This window comes from Pleurodeles waltl, chromosome 8 (assembly GCF_031143425.1).
Source record: "Pleurodeles waltl isolate 20211129_DDA chromosome 8, aPleWal1.hap1.20221129, whole genome shotgun sequence".
Lineage (NCBI taxonomy): Eukaryota > Metazoa > Chordata > Amphibia > Caudata > Salamandridae > Pleurodeles > Pleurodeles waltl.
Window position 1 is genome coordinate 368,928,608 of NC_090447.1, and position 24,257 is coordinate 368,952,864.

The 24,257-nt window shown below is 46.0% G+C and overlaps 1 protein-coding gene across 1 annotated transcript in view; it reads right to left on the reverse strand.

Moving 5' to 3' along the window:
• The window catches only part of MYO16 (myosin XVI), a 2,485,855-nt gene that overhangs the window by 52,155 nt on the left and 2,409,443 nt on the right, over nucleotides 1-24,257 (reverse strand). The window contains exon 34 of the mRNA XM_069204246.1: nucleotides 14,402-14,493. Coding sequence (XP_069060347.1) covers nucleotides 14,402-14,493 — 92 coding nt within the window. The remainder of the gene's footprint in view (nucleotides 1-14,401; nucleotides 14,494-24,257) is intronic.

Sequence of the window (24,257 nt, forward strand, 5' to 3'; positions counted from 1 at the left end):
AAAAAACAAACAAACAAAAAAAAAAAAACCACAAAAAAAATTAGCCCTGGCGCCTAGAGGGTTCTGCCCCCCGGGGGCAGATCAGCCTAATAACAATAGGCCGATCTGCCCCCAAGGGGGGCAGAAATGGCCTAAAATATATGTGCCACCCCCACCCCCAGGGAGCGACCCTTGCCTACGGGGTCGCTCCCCTTGCCTGACTGCGCAAAAAAAAAGATCCCTGGTGCCTAGTGGTTTCTGCCCCCCTTGGGGGCAGATTGACCTAAAATCGGCTGACCTGCCCCCAAAGCGGGCAGAAATGGCCTAAATACAATTTGCCCCTCCAGGGGATCGACCTTTGCCTAAGGGGTCGCTCCCCATCTCTAAAAAAAACAACAATTTTTTTTTTAGCCCTTGCGCCTAGAGGTTTCTGCCCCCCAGGGGCAGATCGGCCTAATAACAATAGGCCAATCTGCCACCATAGGGGGCAGAAATGGCCTAAAATATATGTGCCCCCCCTCCAACCCATCCAGGGAGCGACCCTTGCCTACTGGGTCGCTCCACTTGCATGACGGCGCAAAAAAAAAAGATTCCTGGTGCCTAGTGGTTTCTGCCCCCCTTGGGGGCAGATTGACCTAATATCTGCCGATCTGTCCCCAAAGCGGGTAGAAATGAACTAAATACAATTTGCCCCTCCAGGGGAGCGACCCTTGCCTATGGGGTCGCTCCCCATCTGTAAAACAACAACAACACAAATCCCCGGTGCCTAGTGGTTTCTGCCCCCCTTGGGGGCAGATCGGCCTAATTAAAATAGGCTGATCTGACCCCCTGGGAGGCAGAAATGGCCTAAAATAAATTTGCCTCCCAAGGGAATGACCCTTGCCTAAGGGGTCGCTCCCCTTACGTGAAATTCCAGAACAAAAAAAAAACTCCCTGGTGTCTAGTGGTTTCTGCCCCCCTTGGGGGCAGATTGGCCTCATAAAAATAGGCCAATCTGCCCCAAGGGGGGCAGAAATGGCCTAAATATAATTTCCCCCCTATGGGAGCGACCCTTGCCTAAGGGGTCGCTCCCCACACCTAAAACAAAAAAATAAACAAAAACAAAACAAAACAAAAAATAATTATCCCTGGTGCCTAGATGTTTCTGCCCCCAGGGGGGGCAGAAAAGGCCTTAAAAAAAATGCCCCCCCCCCCGGAGCGACCCTTGCCCAAGGGGTTGCTCCCTTATGCCACTTACCATTTTGAAAAAGACATCCCTGGTGTCTAGTGGGTGTTTTGACAGCCGGATTGCTTTCAATCCGGCTGCCAAAACGCAGAGAGAGACTTCAAAGGGAAGGAAATACATTTCCTTCCCTTTGAAGCCTCTCCCCCTCCTCCACGTGATCGGAAGAGAAATGCTTTGCATTTCTCTTCCGATCATCACGCTGGAAGCTGAGCTTCCAGCGCGAAGGAGGAGGCATTGTGACAATCAGCACGCGCTTGCGCGCTAACGTCACAGTGGGGTGGGGGGGTCGGGTGTAGAAGGGGAAGGGCTTCCCCTTCCATCCCTGACTTGGGGGGTGGGGGAGAACCCCACAGAGGGAGCGCTAGCGCTCCCTCTGGTCTGTGTGCCTAGGACGTAATGGTTACGTCCTGGGCATAGCAGCACTGTGCCGCAGGACGTAACCATTACATCCGCGGCACAGAAGGGGTTAAATGCTTGTGTGGCATAAGATTTTCCATAGTGTGGGATATTGTTGGAACGCTAGATGCAGCACAAAACAGTTTGCACACTACCATATTGGTTTCATATGTCTGGATTAATGAAGTGCTCAACAGACCTAGAGTAGTTTTCCAAGAGATACCTTTGAACTTTGGAAGGATGTTTTTTACAATAGAATCACAATGACAACGGCTAAATGTTTACTTTCCACATTTACCTCTCCATTTAAAGAAAGGGTAAGCATGGATAGAAGAGGTTGTGACCTAACAGTGCTAGGTATATATAACTGAGCTGTCAAGTACTGCACCCTCATCTGGGGTTTGTGGGGATGGTTAAAATGACCCCTGAAGAATGCTACAAACCCTGAAAAATGAAGTCCTTTACCATGGAATTTATCAAAGCATATTCAAGATTGATATTGAATAAGCAAACTCATACAGCTGTTTTACTCAGGAGCACCCTTCTTTATACCACAACTATATGATCTAGCCACACCAGTGTTAGAGAGCAAACATTATTAATAAAAAATGCATCAATAGCACATAATGTGTAAGAATGTGTATGAAAAGGCCTAACTGAAAACCATGTGCTAGAAAATATAAACATGTGGTTTGAAAAAGTGATTGCCCTGGTGTCGCCACAATGAAGTTCAATGTGAAAATAATAATGTCTAATGAAAAAGTATTTTGTTTAATCATAATTAAATTTACTGACAAAAGAAGATAATTAACATGTACTACAAAAACAATTAATTAGAAATTATTATGAAATGTTTTATTCTTGGTGATTAGCATTAGTTAAAAGGCCCATATTTTATTGTTTTTCCATGATGTATAATGGGTGCTAACTTTGCAAATAATGTTTCATCAAACATCCTGTGTGACTTGCATTTTCTGTCATGTGTTCATGTTTTGTTTTTTGTACTTTCCTAGAATTAATAGTTGCAACATTTACAATAGGCCTTACTCTTTGGCAGGAAGCAACATGTCATGTTTCTGTGTAGTTTAAATTGTAAAATTTGGAGCGTAGCTATTGCCCAGTGAGGAGGGTAAAAAGACTAAAAAGAGATACAGCTGTAGCCCGGATGAAAGTTTATTGGCTGTCCACTAAACCACCTCATAGTCTTGTCCAATATAGGCTTAGCTAGTAACTTTTGAGACTTTAATATAGCAAAGCTTTAGGTGATGTAAGTTAGTTCTGCATTCTTAGTTATTCTGTTCATTTCTGTTGCCTAGCTCATCTATGTCTCTAAATGTTTAGTTATACTAGGCCCAATTTTACTGAACTGTTTCCCCTTCATGTCCTGGTGCTGCTTAATAAAGACTTGATATTCCTGCACTCTGCTGATGAAGATTCTGCTGATTCATTTAGGCGACGTATAGCCAGTGTGCATTTGTTTTCCTTTGCAGGTTTTTCTATTCAGAAAATCCAACCGCTTATTTCGGTTAGCACCATAGTTAGATGTTTCCCAAATTAATTTTTAACTTATTTTTATTTTGCATGAAGCCCACATATGCATTTCGAATTTGAATGATAGCTAGGGATGCCTGACCTAATGTTTGATCCTGAATGTATATTAATTGATTGTGGTGAATTCAACTGCACAAACTAAATATATAGGGGGTCATTACAACATTGGCGGTAAAAGGCGCTTACCGCCGTGCAGAAGACCGCCAATACACTGCCGCGGTGGCGGTAGTCCGCCACAGCTATTATGACACACATCTCGGAATCCGCCGAAATACAGACACCCACACAACTCCGCCACACCAAAGGTCAGTGTTAAAGTGGCGAAAACAAAACCTCCACCTCCACGCCAACAGAAACACGCCCATGCTATTACGACCCACGAATCCACGTCTTTTAACCGCGATATTCCATTGGCGGTATACACCGCCGCGCTCATAATACACACATATCTCCAAAACACCGCCACATTGGACAATTCGAAATACACACACCTGATACACATACAAACACCACTCCCACACACCCAATACAATATAAAACACACACCCAAATCACCCACAAACCCCTACAACCAAAATTCACGGACGAAGACCAGAGAGACAGCACAGCCAAGACAACACCACCATACAGAGGCACACAACCCCATCACCCACACAACATCCACGCACAAAACACCACACACCACTACACATCAACACACACATCAACACTCACACCGCCCCACACACCACACACACCACCCCATGTCACGCCAAAGACACCCCCGCTTCTCCGAGGAGGAGCTCAGGGTCATGGTGGAGGAAATCATCCGGGTAGAGCCACAGCTATTTGGCTCACAGGTACAGCACACCTCCATAGCCAGGAAGATGGAGCTATGGCGCAGAATCGTGGACAGGGTCAACGCTGTGGGACAGCACCCAAGAAATAGGGAGGACATCAGGAAGAGGTGGAACGACCTACGGGGGAAGGTGCGTTCAACGGTCTCCAGGCACAACATCACGGTTCATCGGACTGGCGGCGGACCCCCACCTCCTCCCCCACAACTAACTGCATGGGAGGAGCAAGTCTTGACCATCATGCATCCAGAGGGCCTCGGAGGATTTGGTGGAGGATGGGACACTGGTAAGTCAAAACTTAACTATCATAACCCCCACCCTACCTGCATGCTATCACACACCCCCACCCTCACACCCTCCCCTATCACTCCAACTCCTCACTAATGTACTAATAACACAAACCACATATCCCAACACCAAGCCCTTCATGACACAACTAAGCATGGTCACCCCTCACTAAAGCATGCCCACTGCACATACCCATAACACCCCCTAACCATCATCACACAAACCCCCACACTGGAATGCCTGCACTGGGGTACACAGACACCCACCCATTGCACACCATCACACACACAAATGCAATAATCATGCTCTTATGCCCCCTGCAGGAACCCGATGGACCGTCACCACACCAGAGGGTCCAGACAACACTACTCCACCCACAGAAGAGGCCCACAGTGACGATAGCAGCTCTGCCCTACTGGATCCTGATGACCAGCCCGGACCATCGTGGGCCTCGGGACAGTCGGTTCCCCTTGCACAGGTACACCCCAACACTGACCTTCCACCCTCTGGTAACACCAGCACAGCACCCACCCAGCGGGCCCATACCTCCGTACCCAGGACACGTCAATCAGCGGTGTGTCCACCACTACAGGGAACCCAGGAGAACCCACCACCCCAACAACAACAGGGACCTGGGGGCAGTGGTAGTGGGCACACGGTCCAGGGGACGGAGGCACAGGAACACAGGGGAACTGGCAGGGCTGCTGTGCGACAGGGGGCGGACAGGCCAAGGAAACCCACTCTCCACGAGGCCCTATCCTCCATCATGGGAGAATACCACCACTCCCAGGAGACGATGGCCACGGTCCTGGCCAAGTTTCAGGAGACCCAGCGCCTGCAGGAGGAACAGTATTTGGGGTTCAGGGAGGAACTCAGGACCATCATCTCTGCCCTGGCACCATCGTAGGGGTGCTGAAGGACATACAGAACACCATGAGGGACACCGTGGCACTCCAAGGGGCCCATGACACTAGCCAGGACGATGAACTGCCAACCACCTCCGCCGGCGCTAGTGGACAGGACGCCCCGCCACAGGACCACCACACCAGCACCCCACCCCCTGCAGACGGACAACCACCACGCAAGCGGTCCCTGAGAGCCAGGAACAGGACAGAGCAAGATGGCAAGACCCCCGCCAGGAAATGAGACCACCCTGATTGTCGTCCCACTGACCCACTTTGTTACCCTGTCCATACTTGAACTGCCCCAGCTCCACTTCCTATGCCCATATGGGCAGTGCAACTGTGAGACTAATAGACTGGACTCTGCCATGGACATTCCTCCGCCATCACCCATCCTCATTTTACAACCCCCTCCCATTTCTGAGCACTTCAATAAACACCCTTGAAACACAAAACAATCTAGAGTCAGTCTGTGAGATTGTAAATATGTATTATCAATGACAGAGTCATAATGCGTTTCCCACTATAAAGCCAACATACGTATCTCACACATCACAAGTCCTTGAAGGATGCAAGCAGATGACACACGTTGGTAACCACACCTGTGAAACCGTAATGGAAAGGTACAATTCAGTTACCAAATACTGGTTGAAATCGACAGACAGGATAGAGGTAGACGTGTGAAAGTTAATGTAATGGTAAAAATGAAAATGTTCTCACCTGTGTGTCACTGGAAATATTGCTGTATGACTGACTGCCTGTTGTCGTTGTCTTCTTCCTCAGCTTCCTCCTCGTCACTGTCCACATGCTCCACAGCTGCCTCAACACCGTCATCTGGACCATCCTCCTGCAGAAAAGGCACCCGGCGTCGCAAAGCCAAATTATGAAGCATCGAGCAGGCGATGATGATCTCGCACACCTTCTTCGGTGAGTAGAATAGGGAACCACCTGTCATATGGAGGCACCTGAACCTGGCCTTCATTAGGCCGAAGGTGCGTTTGATCACCCTCCTAGTCCGCCCATGGGCCTCATTGTACCGTTCCTCTGCCCTGGTCCTGGGATTCCTCACTGGGGTCAGTAGCCATGACAGGTTGGGGTAACCAGAGTCCCCCAGTAGCCATACACGGTGCCTCTGGAGTTGAGCCATCATATCAGGGATGCTGCTATTCCGCAGGATGTAGGCGTCATGAACTGAGCCAGGGAACATAGCATTTACCTGCGAGATGTACTGATCTGCCAAACATACCATCTGTACATTCATGGAATGATAACTCTTCCTGTTCCTGTACACTTGTTCACTCCTGTGGGGGGGGACCAGAGCTACATGGGTCCCATCAATGGCACCTATGACGTTGGGGATATGTCCAAGGGCATAGAAGTCACCTTTAACTGTAGGCAAATTTTCCACCTCAGGGAAAATGATGTATTTCCTTACGTGTTTCAGCAGGGCAGACAACACTCTGAACAAAACGTTGGAAAACATAGGCTGGGACATCCCTGATGCCATGGCCACTGTTGTCTGGAATGACCCACTTGCAAGGAAATGGAGCACTGACAGCACCTGCACGTCAGGGGGGATTCCAGTCGGATGGCGGACTGGTGACATCAGGTCTGGCTCCAACTGGGTACACAGTTCCTGGATTGTGGCACGGTCAAACCTGTAGGTGACGATTACATGTCGCTCTTCCATTGTCAACAGGTCCACCAGCGGTCGGTACACCGGAGGATTCCGCCATCTTCTCACATGTCCCAGCTGACAGTGCCTACGAAGGATAACAGCGACGAATCAGTCATTTTTCATCCAGGTATGTACCCACAATTACACACAAGACTACACCAATCACAAAACCCTTCCTGTATTGTGTGTTGAGTGTAGGCCTAGCTATATGTGACGCAGAGGTAAATGAAGCCATGTGGGCCCCTGAAATGGCGGCTGCCTGACCTCTAAACTGGGACAATGGGATTGTGGGGTAACAGCGCTGGCATTGCACACCGTCGCGGTAGGCGGTCATAGACCGTGGCGCAATGTTGCATTGGTTAACATTGGACCCTATGGGTCCCAGGAGCCAATGAACAGGTGCGCCGGCAGTGATGATGCGCACCGCCGCGGACGTCACCGCCGCGGACGTCACCGCCATTTTCTATCTGTTCAATCACTAGATACCTGACCTTCGACAGGAGAGGACCTATACTGCAAGTGCTGCTGTGACCTCGGTCTGGAAGCAACGATGGCTGCTGCGTCTGGGGAAAGGGCCCCTGCCTTCACTGCTCAGGAGTTGGAGAGACTGGTAGACGGGGTCCTCCCCCAGTACACGCTACTCTACGGTCCTCCAGACCAACAGGTTAATACACAGGGAGCACGTTGTATGGGCTAGGCCTGGGTGGAGAGGGCTGGTTGTAAGAGGGAAGGGGGCAGAGTTCATAGAACATTAATGCATGTGAATGAATGGGCCATATGGCTAAAGTAGGGAGGGGGCCACTCACATCAACGGTGCAGTTGGTAATGACTGTTCCTCTTCCCTTTGTGCATGTCATGTAGGTCAGCGCCCACCAGAAGAGGGACATTTGGCGTGCCATCGCCAAGGAGGTCCGGACCCTGGGGGCCCACCAGAGACGGGGCACCCACTGCCGGAAAAGATGGAAGGACATTCACCGCTGTAGCAAGAAGACAGTGGAGGCTCAGCTGGGGATGGCCTCCCAACGTGGGAGGGGTGCCCGTCGCACCATGACCCCCCTGATGTTCAGGATCCTGGCGGTGGCCTACCCGGAGTTGGATGGGCGCTTGAGGGCATCACAGCAGACACAAGGGGGTGAGTACAACCTCATTCTGTGGAGTTTGCGCGCAGTAGAGGGGTCTGGGTGGGGAGGAGCCCTGTGGGTGTACCTAGGCCAGCCAGAAACACGAAGACTAGGCCCCTCTGTAATGCAGCCCATGTGGCACTCAACACCACCTCAGAAGAGTGCCAAGTCGAGGTATAGATGCCCCTGTGGCATCCATGTGTGCAGATGTCCACCATTGCCCAGGACCACTCCGCTTTCCGGAGACTCCTAAAGACTTGGCTGTTCGAGCAGCGATAACCCCCCCTTTCTCCCCTAGCGCCTTGAGACCCGCACGGGTGAGTAGCGCGCTTTATAAATGTTAATGATTTGATTTGATTGCCATGTAGGCCATATCCCAGAAATTGCATATGCAGAGGGCAGGAGCACGGCGTAATGAAAGGGGCTGCTGTTTCTGTCTTGTCCGCCAACGATAGCGGTATGCCATGCACTCAACCTGTCTTCATCTGTCCCCCCCCTTTTTCTGCTCTCCCTGTTCTTTTGTACATCAGCATCATCAGGCGGAGGTACAGTGGCACCGGAGCATGAGGGAGCTGCATCCCACATGGCCATGGAGGGCCACACCACGGACTCTGAATGCACCAGTGGGACGGAGGGTGAGGGGAGCTTCATGTCGGCCAGCGGATCACCAAGCAGCGACACAGACTCGTACGCCGATGGGGGCTCCCTTGTGGTGGCGGCACCATCTGTGCGCCCCACTTCTACAGGTACCGCCGCCACCTCCCCTACCAGCACCGCCCTCCCAGCAGCCCCTCAGCATTCACCCCGTGCCCGCTCACCCAGGAGGGTGGGCATCACCTTCGCCCCAGGCACCTCAGGCCCTGCCCCAGTCACCCCTGCTGCCCTCAGTGAGGAGGCCATTGACCTCCTCAGGTCACTCACTGTTGGGCAGTCTACCATTGTGAATGCCATCCAGGGTGTAGAACGAGAGTTGCAACACGGTAATGCATTCCTGGAGGGCATTCATTCTGGTCAGGCTGTCCTCAGCGAACCCTGCAATCTCTGGCCTCAGCACTGATGGCAGCCATTGTCCCTGTGTCTAGCCTCCCCCCTCCAACCTCCTCCACCCAGACCCAATCCCCTGTACCCCAGCCCATCCCAAGCACACCTACAGACCAGCATGCACACAAGTCAGCACACACAGGTAGCTCAAGCAAACATAGGCACCACACAACCCACAGGCACTCACGCAAGCCTTACCCACATACAGACACAGCAACATCCACTGCCTCCACTGTGTCCCCCTCCTCCTCTTCTCCCTCCTCCCTCCCAGTCTCGTCTACACACACACATCTGCATGCACCACATCTACAGGCACCATGAATCGCACAAGGACACCCAGCACCCCAAGCCGCTCACCTGCACCTCCACTGCCATTTACACGTCCCCTGTGTCCTCTCCCAGTGTGTCTTTGACGCCCCCTCCCAAAGTACACAAACGCCGCCAATCACACACCCAACATCCATCCACCTCACCACAGCCTCCAGTACCCGCACCTGCACCCAAAACACCTAAGGTTACACCTCCTACAACCACCTCCTCTTCCTCCACTCCCAGGCCCCCTCCAACTACCCATCCCAGTGTTCGTCAGAAACTGTCCCTGTGTAAAGTTGACCTTTTTGCCCCCACCCCCCCTCCAATTCATCAGTCACGTCGTAGCGCCTCAGCCAAAAAGCCTCCAATACCAGTGGTGCCTGTTCAAGGTATGTGGAGTGCACCGGCCACCAGGGCAGGCAGTGTGACCCGGAGCCAAGGCACTGGCAGCCCACCCCTGTAAATGCTCTGAAATTGGAGAGTGAACGACGGGACCGTGTGAACACTCCTGGTGGGAAAACAACTCACATGGGTTCCAAGGGGATTGGAGAGTCAGCTGTGACTCCACCAAAGGTGGGGATGGGCCAGAGGAAGTCTGCCCAGCCTGTTGTGAGTATCACGGAGGAGAAGGGCGGCATCATACCCGTCGGTCAAGACCCAACCGCCAGCACCGTCGTCACTGGTCATGAGACCACCACCAGAGTCATTGCCCAGGAGGGCCCGAGTATCGTCACTGGTCAGGAGACCACCGCCAGAGTCATTGCCCAGGAGGGCCCGAGTATCGTCACTGGTCAGGAGACCACCGCCGCAGTCAGTGCCCAGGAGGGCCCGGGTATCGTCACTGGTCAGGAGACCACCACCACCGCCGGAGTCAGTGCCCAGGAGGGCCCAAGTATCGTCACTGGTCATGAGACCACCACCAGAGTCATTGCCCAGGTGGGCCAGAGTATCATCACTGGTCAGGAGACCACCGCCAGAGTCATTGCCCAGGAAGGCCCGAGTATCGTCACTGGTCAGGAGACCACCACCGGAGTCAGTGCCCAGGAGGGCCCGGGTATCGTCACTGGTCAGGAGACCACCGCCACCGCCGGAGTCAGTGCCCAGGAGGGCCTGAGTATCGTCACTGGTCAAGAGACCACCGCCGGAGTCAGTGCCCAGGAGGGCCCGGGTATCGTCACTGGTCAGGAGACCACCGCCACCGCTGGAGTCAGTGCCCAGGAGGGCCCAAGTATCATCACTGGTCAGGAGACCACCGCCGGAGTCAGTGCCCAGGAGGGCCCAAGTATCGTCACTGGTCAGGAGACCACCGCCAGAGTCATTGCCCAGGAGGGCCCAAGTATCGTCACTGGTCAGGAGACCACCGTCGGAGTCATTGCCCAGAAGGGCCCAAGTATCGTCACTGGTCAGGAGACCACCGCCGGAGTCATTGCCCAGGAGGGCCCAAGTATCGTCACTGGTCAGGAGACCACCGCCGGAGTCATCCACCAGGAGGGCCCCGGCTGCCACAGCCCAGGTTGGCTATGAGGGAACATCATGCCACACACCAATGCCCAGTCTAGGGAACGTCATGCCACACACCAATGGCCAGTCAAGGGAACGTCATGCCACACACCAATGTCCGTACCAGAACCGTCATGGCAAAGCACCGCTGAGCAGTCCAGAACCGCCGTGGCAAAGCACTGCTGAACAGGGCAGAGACCGCCATGGCAAAGCACCGCTGAACAGGACAAAGACCGCCATGGCAAAGCACCGCTGAACAGGGCAAAGACCGCCATGGCAAAGCACCGCTGAACAGGGCAAAGACCGCCATGGTGAAGACCGCTGAACAGGGCAAGCACCGCCATGGCAAAGCACCGCTGAACAGGGCATGCACCGGGTAAGAATTAATAGACCGCCACATCAAGCATCGTTATCAAATGTGCAGCTGGGACAGTGACGGGACAGGAACTTTCACGGGGAGACTAATCCAGTCTGGGCACCAGTCCCCCTCACGAGCCACTGGCAGATGTTATCTACTTGCGAAATTGAGGCTTTGCACTCCCCAGGATGGCACAGTGGGCAACCCACCCACTGTAGAGACTTGAGAGACTGTGGCTTTACACTCCCCAGGATTGAACAGTGGGCAACCCACCCACTGTAGAGACTTGAGAGACTGTGGCTTTGCACTCCCCAGGATGGCACAGTGGGCAAGCCACCCACTGTAGAGACTTGAGAGACTGTAGCTTTGCACTCCCCAGGTTATATCAGTGGGCAACCCACCAACTGTAGAGACTTGAGAGACTGTGGCTTTGCACTCCCGAGGATCGCAGAGTGGGCAACCCACCCACTGTAGAGACTTGAGAGACTGTGGCTTTGCACTCCCCAGGATTGAACAGTGGGCAACCCACCCACTGTAGAGACTTGAGAGACTGTGGCTTTGCACTCCCCAGGATGGCATGGTGGGCAAGCCACCCACTGTAGAGACTTGAGAGACTGTGGCTTTGCACTCCCCAGGATGGCACAGTGGGCATGGAGCCCCGTCGTGGATCTGGCTTTGCAGTCATCCGGCTGAGGTGCCCCCCCTTCCCTTCCCCCTGAGGTGCCTGTAGTATTTCTATCTGATGCCCCGGCAGTGTTCTCTCCTATTGTGGTCAGGTATCTTTTGTGGGCCTCGCCCATGCATTTTTGGGCTAGTGGTGCACGGACATTGATATGAACATATCTGCACTACTTCTCGTAATGTACATATTTCTGCCAGATTTTCGTATATATCTGTATATTTTTGCAAGACTTGATAATTGCAACATTACAATGTTTGAACGAATTTCGCTTTGTCTTTGCATTCTTCCGGGGGGATTGTGGGTTGTTACTGTGATGTTTGGAAATGCATTGGTGTGTATGTTGTAATATGCGAGGGTGGGGGTGTTTCGTGGGTGTCCCCCTAACTTTTGCCTCCCCCCTCCCCCATGTCGTAGGTGCAGTACTCACCGTTGTCTTCGCGTCTACGTAGATGGTGGTCGTAGAGGAGCAGAAAGACAAGCGTAGGAAGTATTTGGAGTTCCGGCTCCATGGAGTCCTCGTTCCTCGTGGGATGTGTTCAGGTGAGCGTTTTCCCATTGCAAAAGCTGTTTCTGCTGTGTTTTTATCCACAGTGAATCCACCCCGGAAAAGGTGGCGGATTGGCGGGTTGTGATACTATGGGCGGTACATTGTCTTCCGCCTGTCTGTTGGCGGTGACCGCTGCGCTGCTTGTCTGTACCGCCGTGGAGGGCGGTGTGTTAAAGTGGCTGTCTTTGTTGGCGGTTTCCGCCAGGGTCATAATTCCCTTTTTTTTTCGCCGGCCTGTTTGCGGTATTACCGGCGCTTTAACACCGTCCGCCAGGGTTGTAATGACCCCCATAATGTTTCTATTATTCACTTAATTTTGTTGATATTCTGTGTTGTTCTTTTAGAGTGTTTAATAATAAATGCAATGGCAAGATTGAGATTCTTCAGATGTTTTGGACAGCCTGTGTTGTTTCCGTATTTCTATCATTTGTTCTTGCACATCATTTATGTGACTTTAGCATTGTTGATTTGAGGGCAATAAATGTTTAAACTTTACTAAACTGGTGTGGTGATTCATGGCCACAGAGGTTATGGTGTGTAGAAATTACTGACTTCACATTGAATATGTTGATTTTTTTATGTTCTATTTGATGATTATTGGTTCATATTTGCTGTTTGGATGATCTCACACCCCTGAGTCAAATGATTTGAGTCGACCGCTAAGGGTAGTAAATGCCACGGCCCTATTACATGTCACCTTAGCCTGATATAGGAGGTCACATGCCCACACCAGTCACCACACTCACCACCTTCATTTCATTCTTAATGTGCATGTGTCAGCTTATTATGGACTGATGTAGTTTACAGCACATGTATAGTAAATTAAGCATTGGCTTGCATGCTTGTTTTCAACAAGTTAAGATGAGGGTTAGTTGTATTCATTCTCTCTAAGAACATTTTAGAGTACAATGCACTTAAGTAATTGGGAACAGATCTCAGGTATGGATGCCAACATACCTTCACAGTACAGAGAGGCTTGTGGGCAGAAGAAAATGGCAGAGGTTTGTGAGATCAAATGCTGATGCATAAATGCTGCTTTAAAATATGTACAGGATATAGCGTTGATTACCTAGGCTCAGGAGTTATATTTGATGCTACATTTCCTTTTGCAGGGATTGCTGGTAATTTATCCTAATTTCAATACCTTTTGTAAAATGGCTTTTTCATCTTTTTTAAATAGCACAGGACATCAGATGTCACTGTTATGATTCGTCTCTGTGGTTCTATGTTTTAACAGGTGAATTCTGCATAATCCCCCTAATTCTCTGGACCCTGTCAGCCTCGTGATTTTCCCTGCTCTCCAGCTCTTTCACACTTCTCAGGACCCTTGCTCCCTAAAAGGTGGAGGTGTCTGTAATCCTCGAGTTTCCTGCTCTCCTGCAATACTCCTGTCAGTCGCCCTCAGATTTTCTGGGTGTGCTTTCTTCTTTGGGGTTGTCTGAACTTTGCAAAACTCACAGTGCAGATGTGCCTGGCTTCGCATTCCTATGGGGGCTGAGTTCCATGTTTATATGCTGAGCACTTCTCCTTTTCAGAATAAATAGGTGATGGACTTCTTCCTTTGGATTCTCGCAACCATGCACCCACACATGTGGACAGATACACATCTCTTTCTCTGCAGCCACCTATTAATATATTTCGAAGAAAAGTGTAGCTATGCACAGGTCAGTAGATTAATTTCACATCTCTGTGTTTTTGAATCGAAATATTTTTACCTCAAATATATCATCCAAAAAGAAGATATGTCAATAATTACACATTGGTGCAATTTCCATCCTGGTCTGATACAGTACTCAAATATTATATTATTCGTAGCATCTTAAAACACGTCTTACAATCAGATAATGTTTGATCTTTCCATGGCATTTGGAAATTATTGGTCGATCAGATGGTAAACCTTTGCCTTTTCGATTTTCCTGTGCATGAACATTCTCACTCAGTATCTAAGTGGAGATGTTCCCATAGAATACATGTTTTGCACATACCTGACTCTTGTGGCTATCTTTGTTTCTTTCAGTTGATGTGCTTGCCATGTTGATTGTAGATAACTGAACGCTTTCGTCACCATCTGGTAACCCTAGGAAATGAAGTCAAAACAACAGCTATAAAGGGAATACTCATGCTGCTGGTAACGTCCTTGATTATACATTACTTTAAAAAATGTACAGAAATAGAAATCTGGGTGAAAATGATACTCGTGTATCTTTGTTTTTCACACCGACAAATAGACCCACTGCAACACCTCTTTTTAACAACTTCAGAGTCTTGGGCTCTAACTATTCTTCTTTTGATTCTGGGCAGAGCTAGTGTAAAGGTTAGTGTCCAACCCTGACACAAATCCTAGTTAAATGTCCTATTTTAATGCAATACACGAGCCCTCGCTGTTTGTCAATTGCATGATAGGACAATATCAGGACAATATTGAATTGTCTTGACCACATCTAACCAATATGTGTTTCAATTAAATGAGGGTATTGTGAATGTTTTGGGCAATATCCTTCTAATTTTAAGGATGTTGTGCATTAGATTTACCATGATTGGTCTACGTTTTACACATTATTTCACTGATAATACTTTTAATTGGAGATTATACATAATATTGCAATTTAATTACTATTGCTGAAGTTGATCCATGTACAGTAAAATGCACCTCAAGTAACAATGAACAAAAAGAGGGAAAATAAGAAAATAAATAAATGAAATGCAATGAAGGGAAAATAAATAGGATATAGTTAGCACAACATAATCAATGTAATGTAATTTTCCTTGGCAAATAAAATAACGAATTGCACATTTAATTCTTGGTAGGCATGAACGTTTAAGTGGCTACGAGAATTCGACGGTGACAGCAGAGTCGGAAGGCCAACTCAGGTAATTCGGGGTTATGTTAGATTTGCCAAGTTGTTAACAAAGCAAAGGGGAATGACTTTGTGAAAACATTCTTTTGTAAGTCGTTTTTCAGCATCTATCCTCATTACCACACTGCTGTGCATGTGCATCTGAACGCAATGAGTGCAAAGATTGTAAAACCAAGCATTATCACTGTTTTCACTCAAATTTATAACTTCAAGGGCACTCAGAATCACACTAAAAGTTAATAATAATGGATATCACTACAACTGTCCCAGAGGCATACTCTCACCTATTGTTTTTTATTTCTAGCCCACTTCAAGTAAGAACAGTTATTCTATCAGCTTGCAAGAACAGGAATTTTCTGTCTTCTTATTGTGAGGTGCCTGGTATGCATTGTGTGTATTTCTATCCTAGCTATTAGTTCCTATGGATTCCAAAAAGAATTCCCGCACTCACATATTTTCTACCATGAACAAGGCCTTACCTATTGTGCACTATTTTGGACTTTTCTTCTAAATGCATGTCACAATTCAGAGTTTCTGTTGATCTCCATTTTTGCAGAACCTTTTCCTTTGGGCTCACAAGTGTTGCGACCATCTTTCTTTCTGCCAATGTAACTGTCCCCAATGCCATAATATAATATGATTGTCTCTACATTCTAATGTTCCCTGCACCTTTTCCCAAACACTACATTTCACAAAGACTTAACAGTCAACCGTGATGGTGCAATATGCACACTTAACACAGTGTTGGCTGAGGCACCTCAAGTAGTTTACAGAGCTCAAGAGGCTGACCACACACATTTGGTGAGGTGGATCTAATGACATTTCCTTGAACTCTATTAAGCACTGTCTTTTTCCTGCATTCCTAGTTTTCAATCTTCACAATCAATCATAAAAATCCAATTGTATTCATAATTGTCAAATTTAGTGTCCAGCAGTTTCTAAAAACATTTCCAATCAACATCTCAGAGTAAGACCTAGCCGCCTGGCTCACATGAATGATAACGCCAAAGCATAATATACTTCAATGTGGATGTTTTGCAATGAAATTTACCATTAAAGTGCCAATCTGCTTTTTAAAAGTCATTTTGCCCCAAACACAATTATCTTTGTATTTTCAGCATTCAACTTATTTATAATCCTATACAGCTAGAGATGCTTTAACTCTTTCTACAAAGCCTTGGGGGAAAATCAATATCAAAGCCACTTCATCACCATATATGTTGACTGGCAATGAAATCACTATCTTTTGGTGAAATCATTCCCTCTCTATGTAGGCTGCCAGGGAAATCACTCATGAAGGCACTGAATAAAACTGAAGCATGTACAAAAACCTTGGCATATTTGGTTTTCAGGATCCCTTTTTTAAGGCGGAGCCAAAGACCAGTTTTATTGTTCTTCAGGTGATGGCACTAGAGAGAACATTAGGAACAGCCATAGCCTCGGCTTTTTCTAAAACATTGGCCTTCAAACTTTGAGAAAAGCATTTAATATTTTCACAAAGGTGATAATTACATTTCTCTGATGTCTGTTAGATTTATCTGTTAGATGTGTTTGACACAAATACCTAGTCAGGAATAGAGCAGTTGTTTTGAAATCCTGCCTTTTGCTTCGAGAAAACAGCACATTTAGTCAGTGAGTCACAGAAGAAGACAGATTGAAACTAACTTGGCAAATATATTCCAAACGTTGAGATGAAAAAAAAGATTTGAGTGCATCCAGAGCTCCTTTTTTAAGTTAGGCATTATAACATCTTCAAGCCTCATCTTCTTGAGAGAAGATGGGTCTGTGTCAAAATTAGTTACAAAAAAAGTCACCAACAAGTCGGGGTTAATATGAAAGATGTGATTATAAATCTCTAATGCACAGATGTCCAAAAAATACTTTCTCATTATAAAGTAGGAGAAAGGCTTCTCTAGTACACAATCTTCATGTCTTTCAGAAGGAAGCATAGGCGAAGGAGTAAATAATGTTGTCGTGTTTGCAAACCATGTTTCCTCGAAAATACTAGGATGGCACTCCATAACACCTTCTTTTCCCATATAGGAAATACTTTTCCAAATGCTTGAGTATCCAAGAGCCATGACATCATACATATATGGCATTTATTGGAAGTAGTATATTACCTTCTGATCCACAAAGTCTTGTCAAAGCTTTTTTTATAAATACTCTTCTGTTTCCTGACTTTGTCAAAGTTTACTTCATGAGTCAAAAATCAAATCATTCCACAGAAATCTACCTTTTCAAACTTGAAGTCAAACCGATTTCTTACAGCAAACCTGACAGTTACACTGTGGGAGTAGTTAGAAGACCTTTAGTTCACAAGATGTTTTATGGGCCTCACTACCAGAATCAATTTCCTCAATTGAATGGCTGATCCCTTTTAATTCTTCTAAATTCAAAGCTCCAATGTGACTATAAGGTTTTATAATTTGATTGTCCCGATTTGATGGGCTTACAAATTTCTTTTCATCAAAATTTAAACATAACTCTTATCAATGTTTATGCCCGTTCTGTTGCACGTGGTACAGAATCACATATTTTAACTCTACTTTCTGATTTTTTAGACACGATACAAACTAATTCCTATTTAATTATTGCAGGGGATGTAAATTGCACCTTTGAACCCTCAGCATTTCTTAGTGACTTAACTGTGGAAGAGGACGAATTATGGGGGATTGCACAATTGGATGGTGATAATTATCCTCCATGCTCTCGTTTCGCAGCACAGCTCGCTACTTTATGCTTAAAGTTTGGCCTAAGGGCCTGCAATGGCCGTACTCCTTCTGATTTAAATCTTGCACCGACATTTCTACGAGGTTCTGTGGCCAGTGTAATTGATTATTTTTTGGTGGATGTGCGTCTTTGGCCACTGCTGCTTGACATGAGGGTAGATTCAAGATGCGAGAGCGATCACTCCCCACTGTTGCTTACCCTCTCTGGGAATATCTTTGGTAGAACCTCGAATACACAACCATTAATGGTCCCTCACCCTATTTTAAATAATGCTAATACGAAGGTGAGGTGGCCCAAAGTCATGTCAAACCCCTATCTGCTATGTAAGATTTATCAAGTGTTCTTAGATAATCTGTGAGCTTACGAAGACCTCGAGCCGGAAGCTATCCCACTTCTTGATATCCACGAAGATATGATGGTCAAACTTCAAAGTGTTTTTTACAAAAAGGCAGCCTTGGTAAGCCGGCAACACAGGGGTTCATCTAACAGTAGATGGTTTAATGATGCATGTATAAAGGCTAAGACCGAGCTAAGAAAAGCCATAAAGGCTGGGTCCACGGGGGCGATCAAACAAGCAAGATGTATGTATAAAAAGACAATTTTGCAATCAAAGAAAACCTGGGAAGATGTTATTTGGCAGGATTTGTTAGATGCTACAAAAGCAAACAACAATACGCTCTTCTGGGAACTGCTGACGAAGCACGAGAGAGGGGGTAGGTCTATTCTAAGGAACCACATTCAATCCAGAACTTGGGTGGAGCACTTCTCTCTCTTGTATGAAGGAACTATCTCCACTGGGGCTGTTGACTGTGATAAAGTGGGATTAGACCCTCTAATTTTACAAAATGCTAACCTTGCCACTTCTCCACCTGATGGGAATCCATATAACCCTGAGAGTTATATTTGTTTCTCCCTAGAAGAAACTGCAGAGGCTATCAACTCTTTAAAGTCAGGTAAAGCCCCAGGTCCTGATAAAATTCCAGGCGACCTTTATAAATCAGAGCCATCTATATGGACCTGGTATATAAATCTACTGTCAAATAAAATCACAAAAGGAGGACAGATCCCTGAGACGTGGAAGGGCGCAGAAATTATCCCAATTTACAAAAAGGGTAATGTAAATCTTCCAATCAATTACAGACCGGTCAGCTTAATCGACAATTTACAAAAAATCTTTGCTAAACAGTTGCTAGTTAGACTGTCGAACTGGGTGTCGGAGCAGCAGATCCTTTCACTGCTCCAGGCAGGGTTCCGCTCTAGAGTTAGCACGGTTGACCAGGCTTTCAGGTTGACCGTGCTACACTGGAAATATGTAGTCTTGGCAAAGCAAACTCTATACGTCATTTTTGTTGACCTACGTTCTGCTTTTGATTTGGTCCCAAGAGATAAGCTTTGGGGAGTGTTATACAAAATAGGGGCACCACCTGATATTATCCATCTATTAATACGCATGCACGAAGGCACATACGCGCAAGTAAGATGGGGTAAACAAGGTGAATTGACTAATAAATTTCCCATTAAAAGAGGTGTCCGTCAGGGATGTGTGCTTGCACCACTTCTGTTTTCTTTATTCATCAACGAGGTGGTCCAAGAACTAATGACATGCCAGAACGATGCTCCCACACTAGTCAATCAGAAAATTCCAATTCTCCTTTTTGCGGATGACTCTCTATTGATTTCAAAAACCCCTATGGGGTTGCAAATTCTTGTCGACAGATTTAAATCATTCTGCTGGAATTTTGGTTTAGAGCTGAACTTGAAGAAAACGAAATTGATGGTGCTTCGCTCTGGCCCTCGTAAGAAATGCACTATTAGGTTAGATGGAGCCATTTTGGACCAGGTTAGCTCCATTGATTACTTGGGTGTGAGACTTACAGATACACTCCTTTGGGAGGAACAAGTTGGCAAGAGTGCTGGGCTTTTGCAACATCGGGCAGCATCCATATTGCGCCTCTATAGGAATACGATCGCTAAAGTTGTGTCTCCAGCAGTAAAGATTTATGTGGCTAAGGCACAGGGTGCTGCTGTCTACGGCGCAGAGATTTGGGGCATGGCAGATAATAGTAGGATAACCAAAACTGAGAATAGCTTTGCACTGGCTTTATGTGCTTGCCCTACTAGTACCCCATTAACCCCCCTATTTTTAGACCTAGGGTTTAAACGAATAGCTGATTTAATTATCTTACGGCCTCTAGTGTATTGGGTGAGGCTTTGGGTAGTTCCCGAACTGGCCATATATAAGTTTTCTCTATTAGAATTGTTAAAAAGCCCTAACTCTACGTCCATTCCATGGATCAAACACGTATCCGGCTGGCTTTGCACGCTGGGATTGAGGAACTTTTGGGAGAATCCCCAGCAACTTGTGAAGTCCCATGTTAAAGTATTGAAGGGAGCTTACTGGTCCCACATACGTAATAATTAAATTTCTCAAAAATCGAATGGTCATTTAACTAATTTGTTTATTGACTTTAAATGGTACCCAGAGTTCGAACTATATCTAGATATAATACCTGACTTACTAGGCAAAAGCTTGTATGCCAGATTTCGATTTGGAACATTACCTTTGAAGGCCTTGACGAGCAGATGGGGACCTAAGTTAAGCTCTGATATTTGTCCTGCATGTGGCACTTCTTCTGAAACAATAGAACATTTTATGTTTTTCTATCCCGCTTACTCAACCCCAAGGTTTAAATGGATTCACAAAATCTGTCGGGAACTGAACTTAAGGAAATGTTTTTTAGCTTTGAGGATTTTAAAAAGCCACAATTCAAATGTGACAATTTATGCAGTAAGTAAGTTCTTAGTAATGGCATGGCGCATACGTATTTTTTATTTACAATGATTTGAAATTGTTACTAGTCGGGCAAACATGGATTTTATTTTCTTCTTTTAAATTTTCCTATGATATTATGATGTTTATTTATATTTATATCGTACTGTATTGTATGCTTTGATGGTCTGTCGGCCGAATAAAGCTTATGTGTGAAACAAGCTGATCCCTGTAATTGAAACAGGATCCGAATAAAAGTGCTGCTTATGCCACAGTCAAGGTTGTAGTTTGAAAACAATGATCACTTTTTTCAGATGGAGACATTACAAAATGTGTCACAATGTTCTCACAAAGGCAAGTTTAGCAAATGAGAAATTGATTAGAAATTATCCTGCTTTCATTTAGAAGGGTTCATCTGATTCTGGTGTCCTTTTGTGTCATTTGTTAAAGTATAAGGATTCAGAACTGGGATACTGAAAGCTCTATAAAATTCACAAGTATAATACATATTGAGTCAAACTACCAATTTCACAATAAAACCCCCAAAACTAGTAATACCTCAACATAAAGCGCTGCAGAGATATTTTCATGTAGCTTTTTTCAACAATATAGCCTTCTTTGAGGCTGTTGTGGCTATCAGAAAATGTTAACCAATGATAGACACCCAGTGGAACAGTACTAAGGGGCTCCAGAATAGGTATGAATGAACAATCACAGTCTTTAGCTCCAATGATGGAATTAACACAATCTAGGTATACCAATGTCGAGCACAACAAAAGGGTTGGCCAGCCACTCCTCTACTTGGAATATCTCAGCACCCAGAAATAGATATAGGGTAACTCTAAGTCTGTCAGTCTCCATGTTTCCTGCAGTAATGCCATCTGGTTCTGGTGACATAATACTAATACACCAACGTCATCTAAAACATATTTAAATCAGTGATGTTCCAACCAATACAAATTATGCTCTCAATTCAAGAATGAGAACACTAGGATCATGAACGCAACACCCCTAAAATGTTTCCTCTATCATCCAGGGTGGATGAGCAGTGCATGGACAAAGAATACCATGGAGTTCATTCTTCAACATCTTCCTCATAAACCTATTGTTGCTAAGGGAGAGGCGACATGTTTTGCTAAATGCTAATAATCATTGGTAACTGAGCAATGTCTTCAGCCTGGCTTACTCCCCATGTGGCTTGGCTCATGCCATGACACATCTGCATGCCTTTGTGAGCTTTTTAAAGTGTATTTGAAAGCACATCATTTGAAGCATTTAACATTTGTCATCCACTCATGGTGAATAAAAGTGAGCATGTTGTCTGCATACATCTAGATGAATTCCTTTTCTATTGGCCCTATGTGGTGGCTCCACTCTATGATCTTTTCTGAAAGTGAAACACTATATGCATTTCTTCTGATCATATCCATGATTTTTAATATGTACTCAGCGGAAAGGCATGTCTTATTTATTATCATATCAGATTTGTGATATCATGGACAGCATAATCAGTAACTTTCAGTGTGGTAATATTGTGCACATGTCTAGTCAAATCAAGGCATTCGCACAGCATTAACCGGTTCTTGGGCCAATTTTAATGTAAGACTTTTTTGTTAGATGGCAAGTTTTCTATCACCAATATTTATAAATTAATCAAAGGAGATATTTCACCTTCTGAAACATTTCATTAGCATGCATGTTTTAGTACCTGTGTTTTGTGCTACCTTACCATAGTGGCATTCTAAATGTCCATGTGTTAAAATGTTACAAAGTATATGTCTCACAATGTGTATAGCAATAAGCATTATCACATAGATCCTCTTAAGTGGATGACGTATTAAATATTTACAGCATGATTTTTCGTTGTTGAACATATAGATATTCAATATCAGTGAACTCACTGTCCTGAATGGGATGCCCAATAAACATTAGCAGTGGGATTCTGCTTTAGATTAGAACATTAGAATGCCACAAGCCAGGCCTGTCTTCATCACTCAGTGATCACAAAAACTGCTTTTTTCAGTGTCAATACCAGTTCCAGCTGCAAGCACTTATGCAGTCATTATTTTTTACTACACAAAACATGGAGGTGCTACTTCTGTGTGTATACTTGACAGCCACATCAATGCTGAACAAATACTTCTGAAGCAGCCTTAATAGAGCTTTATATGTGATTTTCTGTGACTATCCAGAGGTGTGGACTTTAGATAAAGGCTTCATGAAAAGAGGATATATTGATGCAGGTTAACATTTTGTTGTATAAGATCAATATATTGCACAATCAAAAACATTTCTTAAGGCAAAGGACAGCCAGAGTTGAGCCACAGACAAAAGGTCCAGTCGATCACATTGACTCATCGTATTCTTTGACATTGTTCCATTGGATTTTTTGTCTTTGGCTACATTTTGGCTGTCCTTTGCACTAAGAAACATTTTTGATACTACGTTCTCAAGGCTGTACCAAGCACGAGCTGATGCTGTGCTCTTTCTATTCAAACATACTTTATAGCGTTTTTACATTACAGATATATCCAAAATCAATCCATTTGACACACCGTCCTCCACATCAACTGGGGACTAATCTATAAATTCAAGCAAGTACTGTAGGAATGCAGACCATACATATTTCTGATCACACATAGCCCATGACATGAGGTGGAGATGGCTGATACAACAATGTAAAAGCAAGATATTGTACAATGTGTTTGACTTCAAACAAAGCTACAACCGTGAGAACCATTAACCAGCTCTGTGGGAGTATATGTAATGCTGGTTATAGCGCCATAGTCTTTATGAATGGAATATATTGAGTGTGGGTTCAATCCAGGTGTATCATGTTGGTTCCTCTAAAGCAATATCCCACAGCATGTAGGCCAGGTGTAATGTGATGTGTGCAGTTTATTGCAAGGTGCTGTACTTTGGGCGAGGGAGTTTAGGGGTGACTGCCTGGTCCGGGTTACACCTCACCAGTGGGCCATCATTCTCAATTTATGACAAATCATCTAAGATTTGATCCTACGAGTCTGCCCAACTCCTTAGTCTCAGCCCTCTATCTGCTTCTTTTTTCTGTAGTGTACTCTCGCAGCTTGCCCATTTTGGCAGCTCTGTGAACCATTCCTGAATTCTGGGTCCCTCCAGGGACTTCCAGGCCATTGTAAATTGGTGCATGGCTAGGACTAAAGCCATATCTGCAAATCTAGTTGTGACTGCTACTTCCTTAGGGCGGAGGAACCAACCGAAGAGGCAGTTTGGAGGTGTCAAGGGTAGTGAACGGTCTGTGGACATTGTCACGGCTTCCACCACTCTGTTCCAACAAGGGGAAATGACTGAGCACTCCAAGACACCATATGGAGGAATGCTTCCTCATACTCCCCGCATCTGGGACAGCCTGCAGTTGGAAGGAATATCAAATTTATCCTCCTAGGTGTGAGATATGCCCTATGAAGGAAGTAATATTGAATGAGATTAAATCATGTTGCT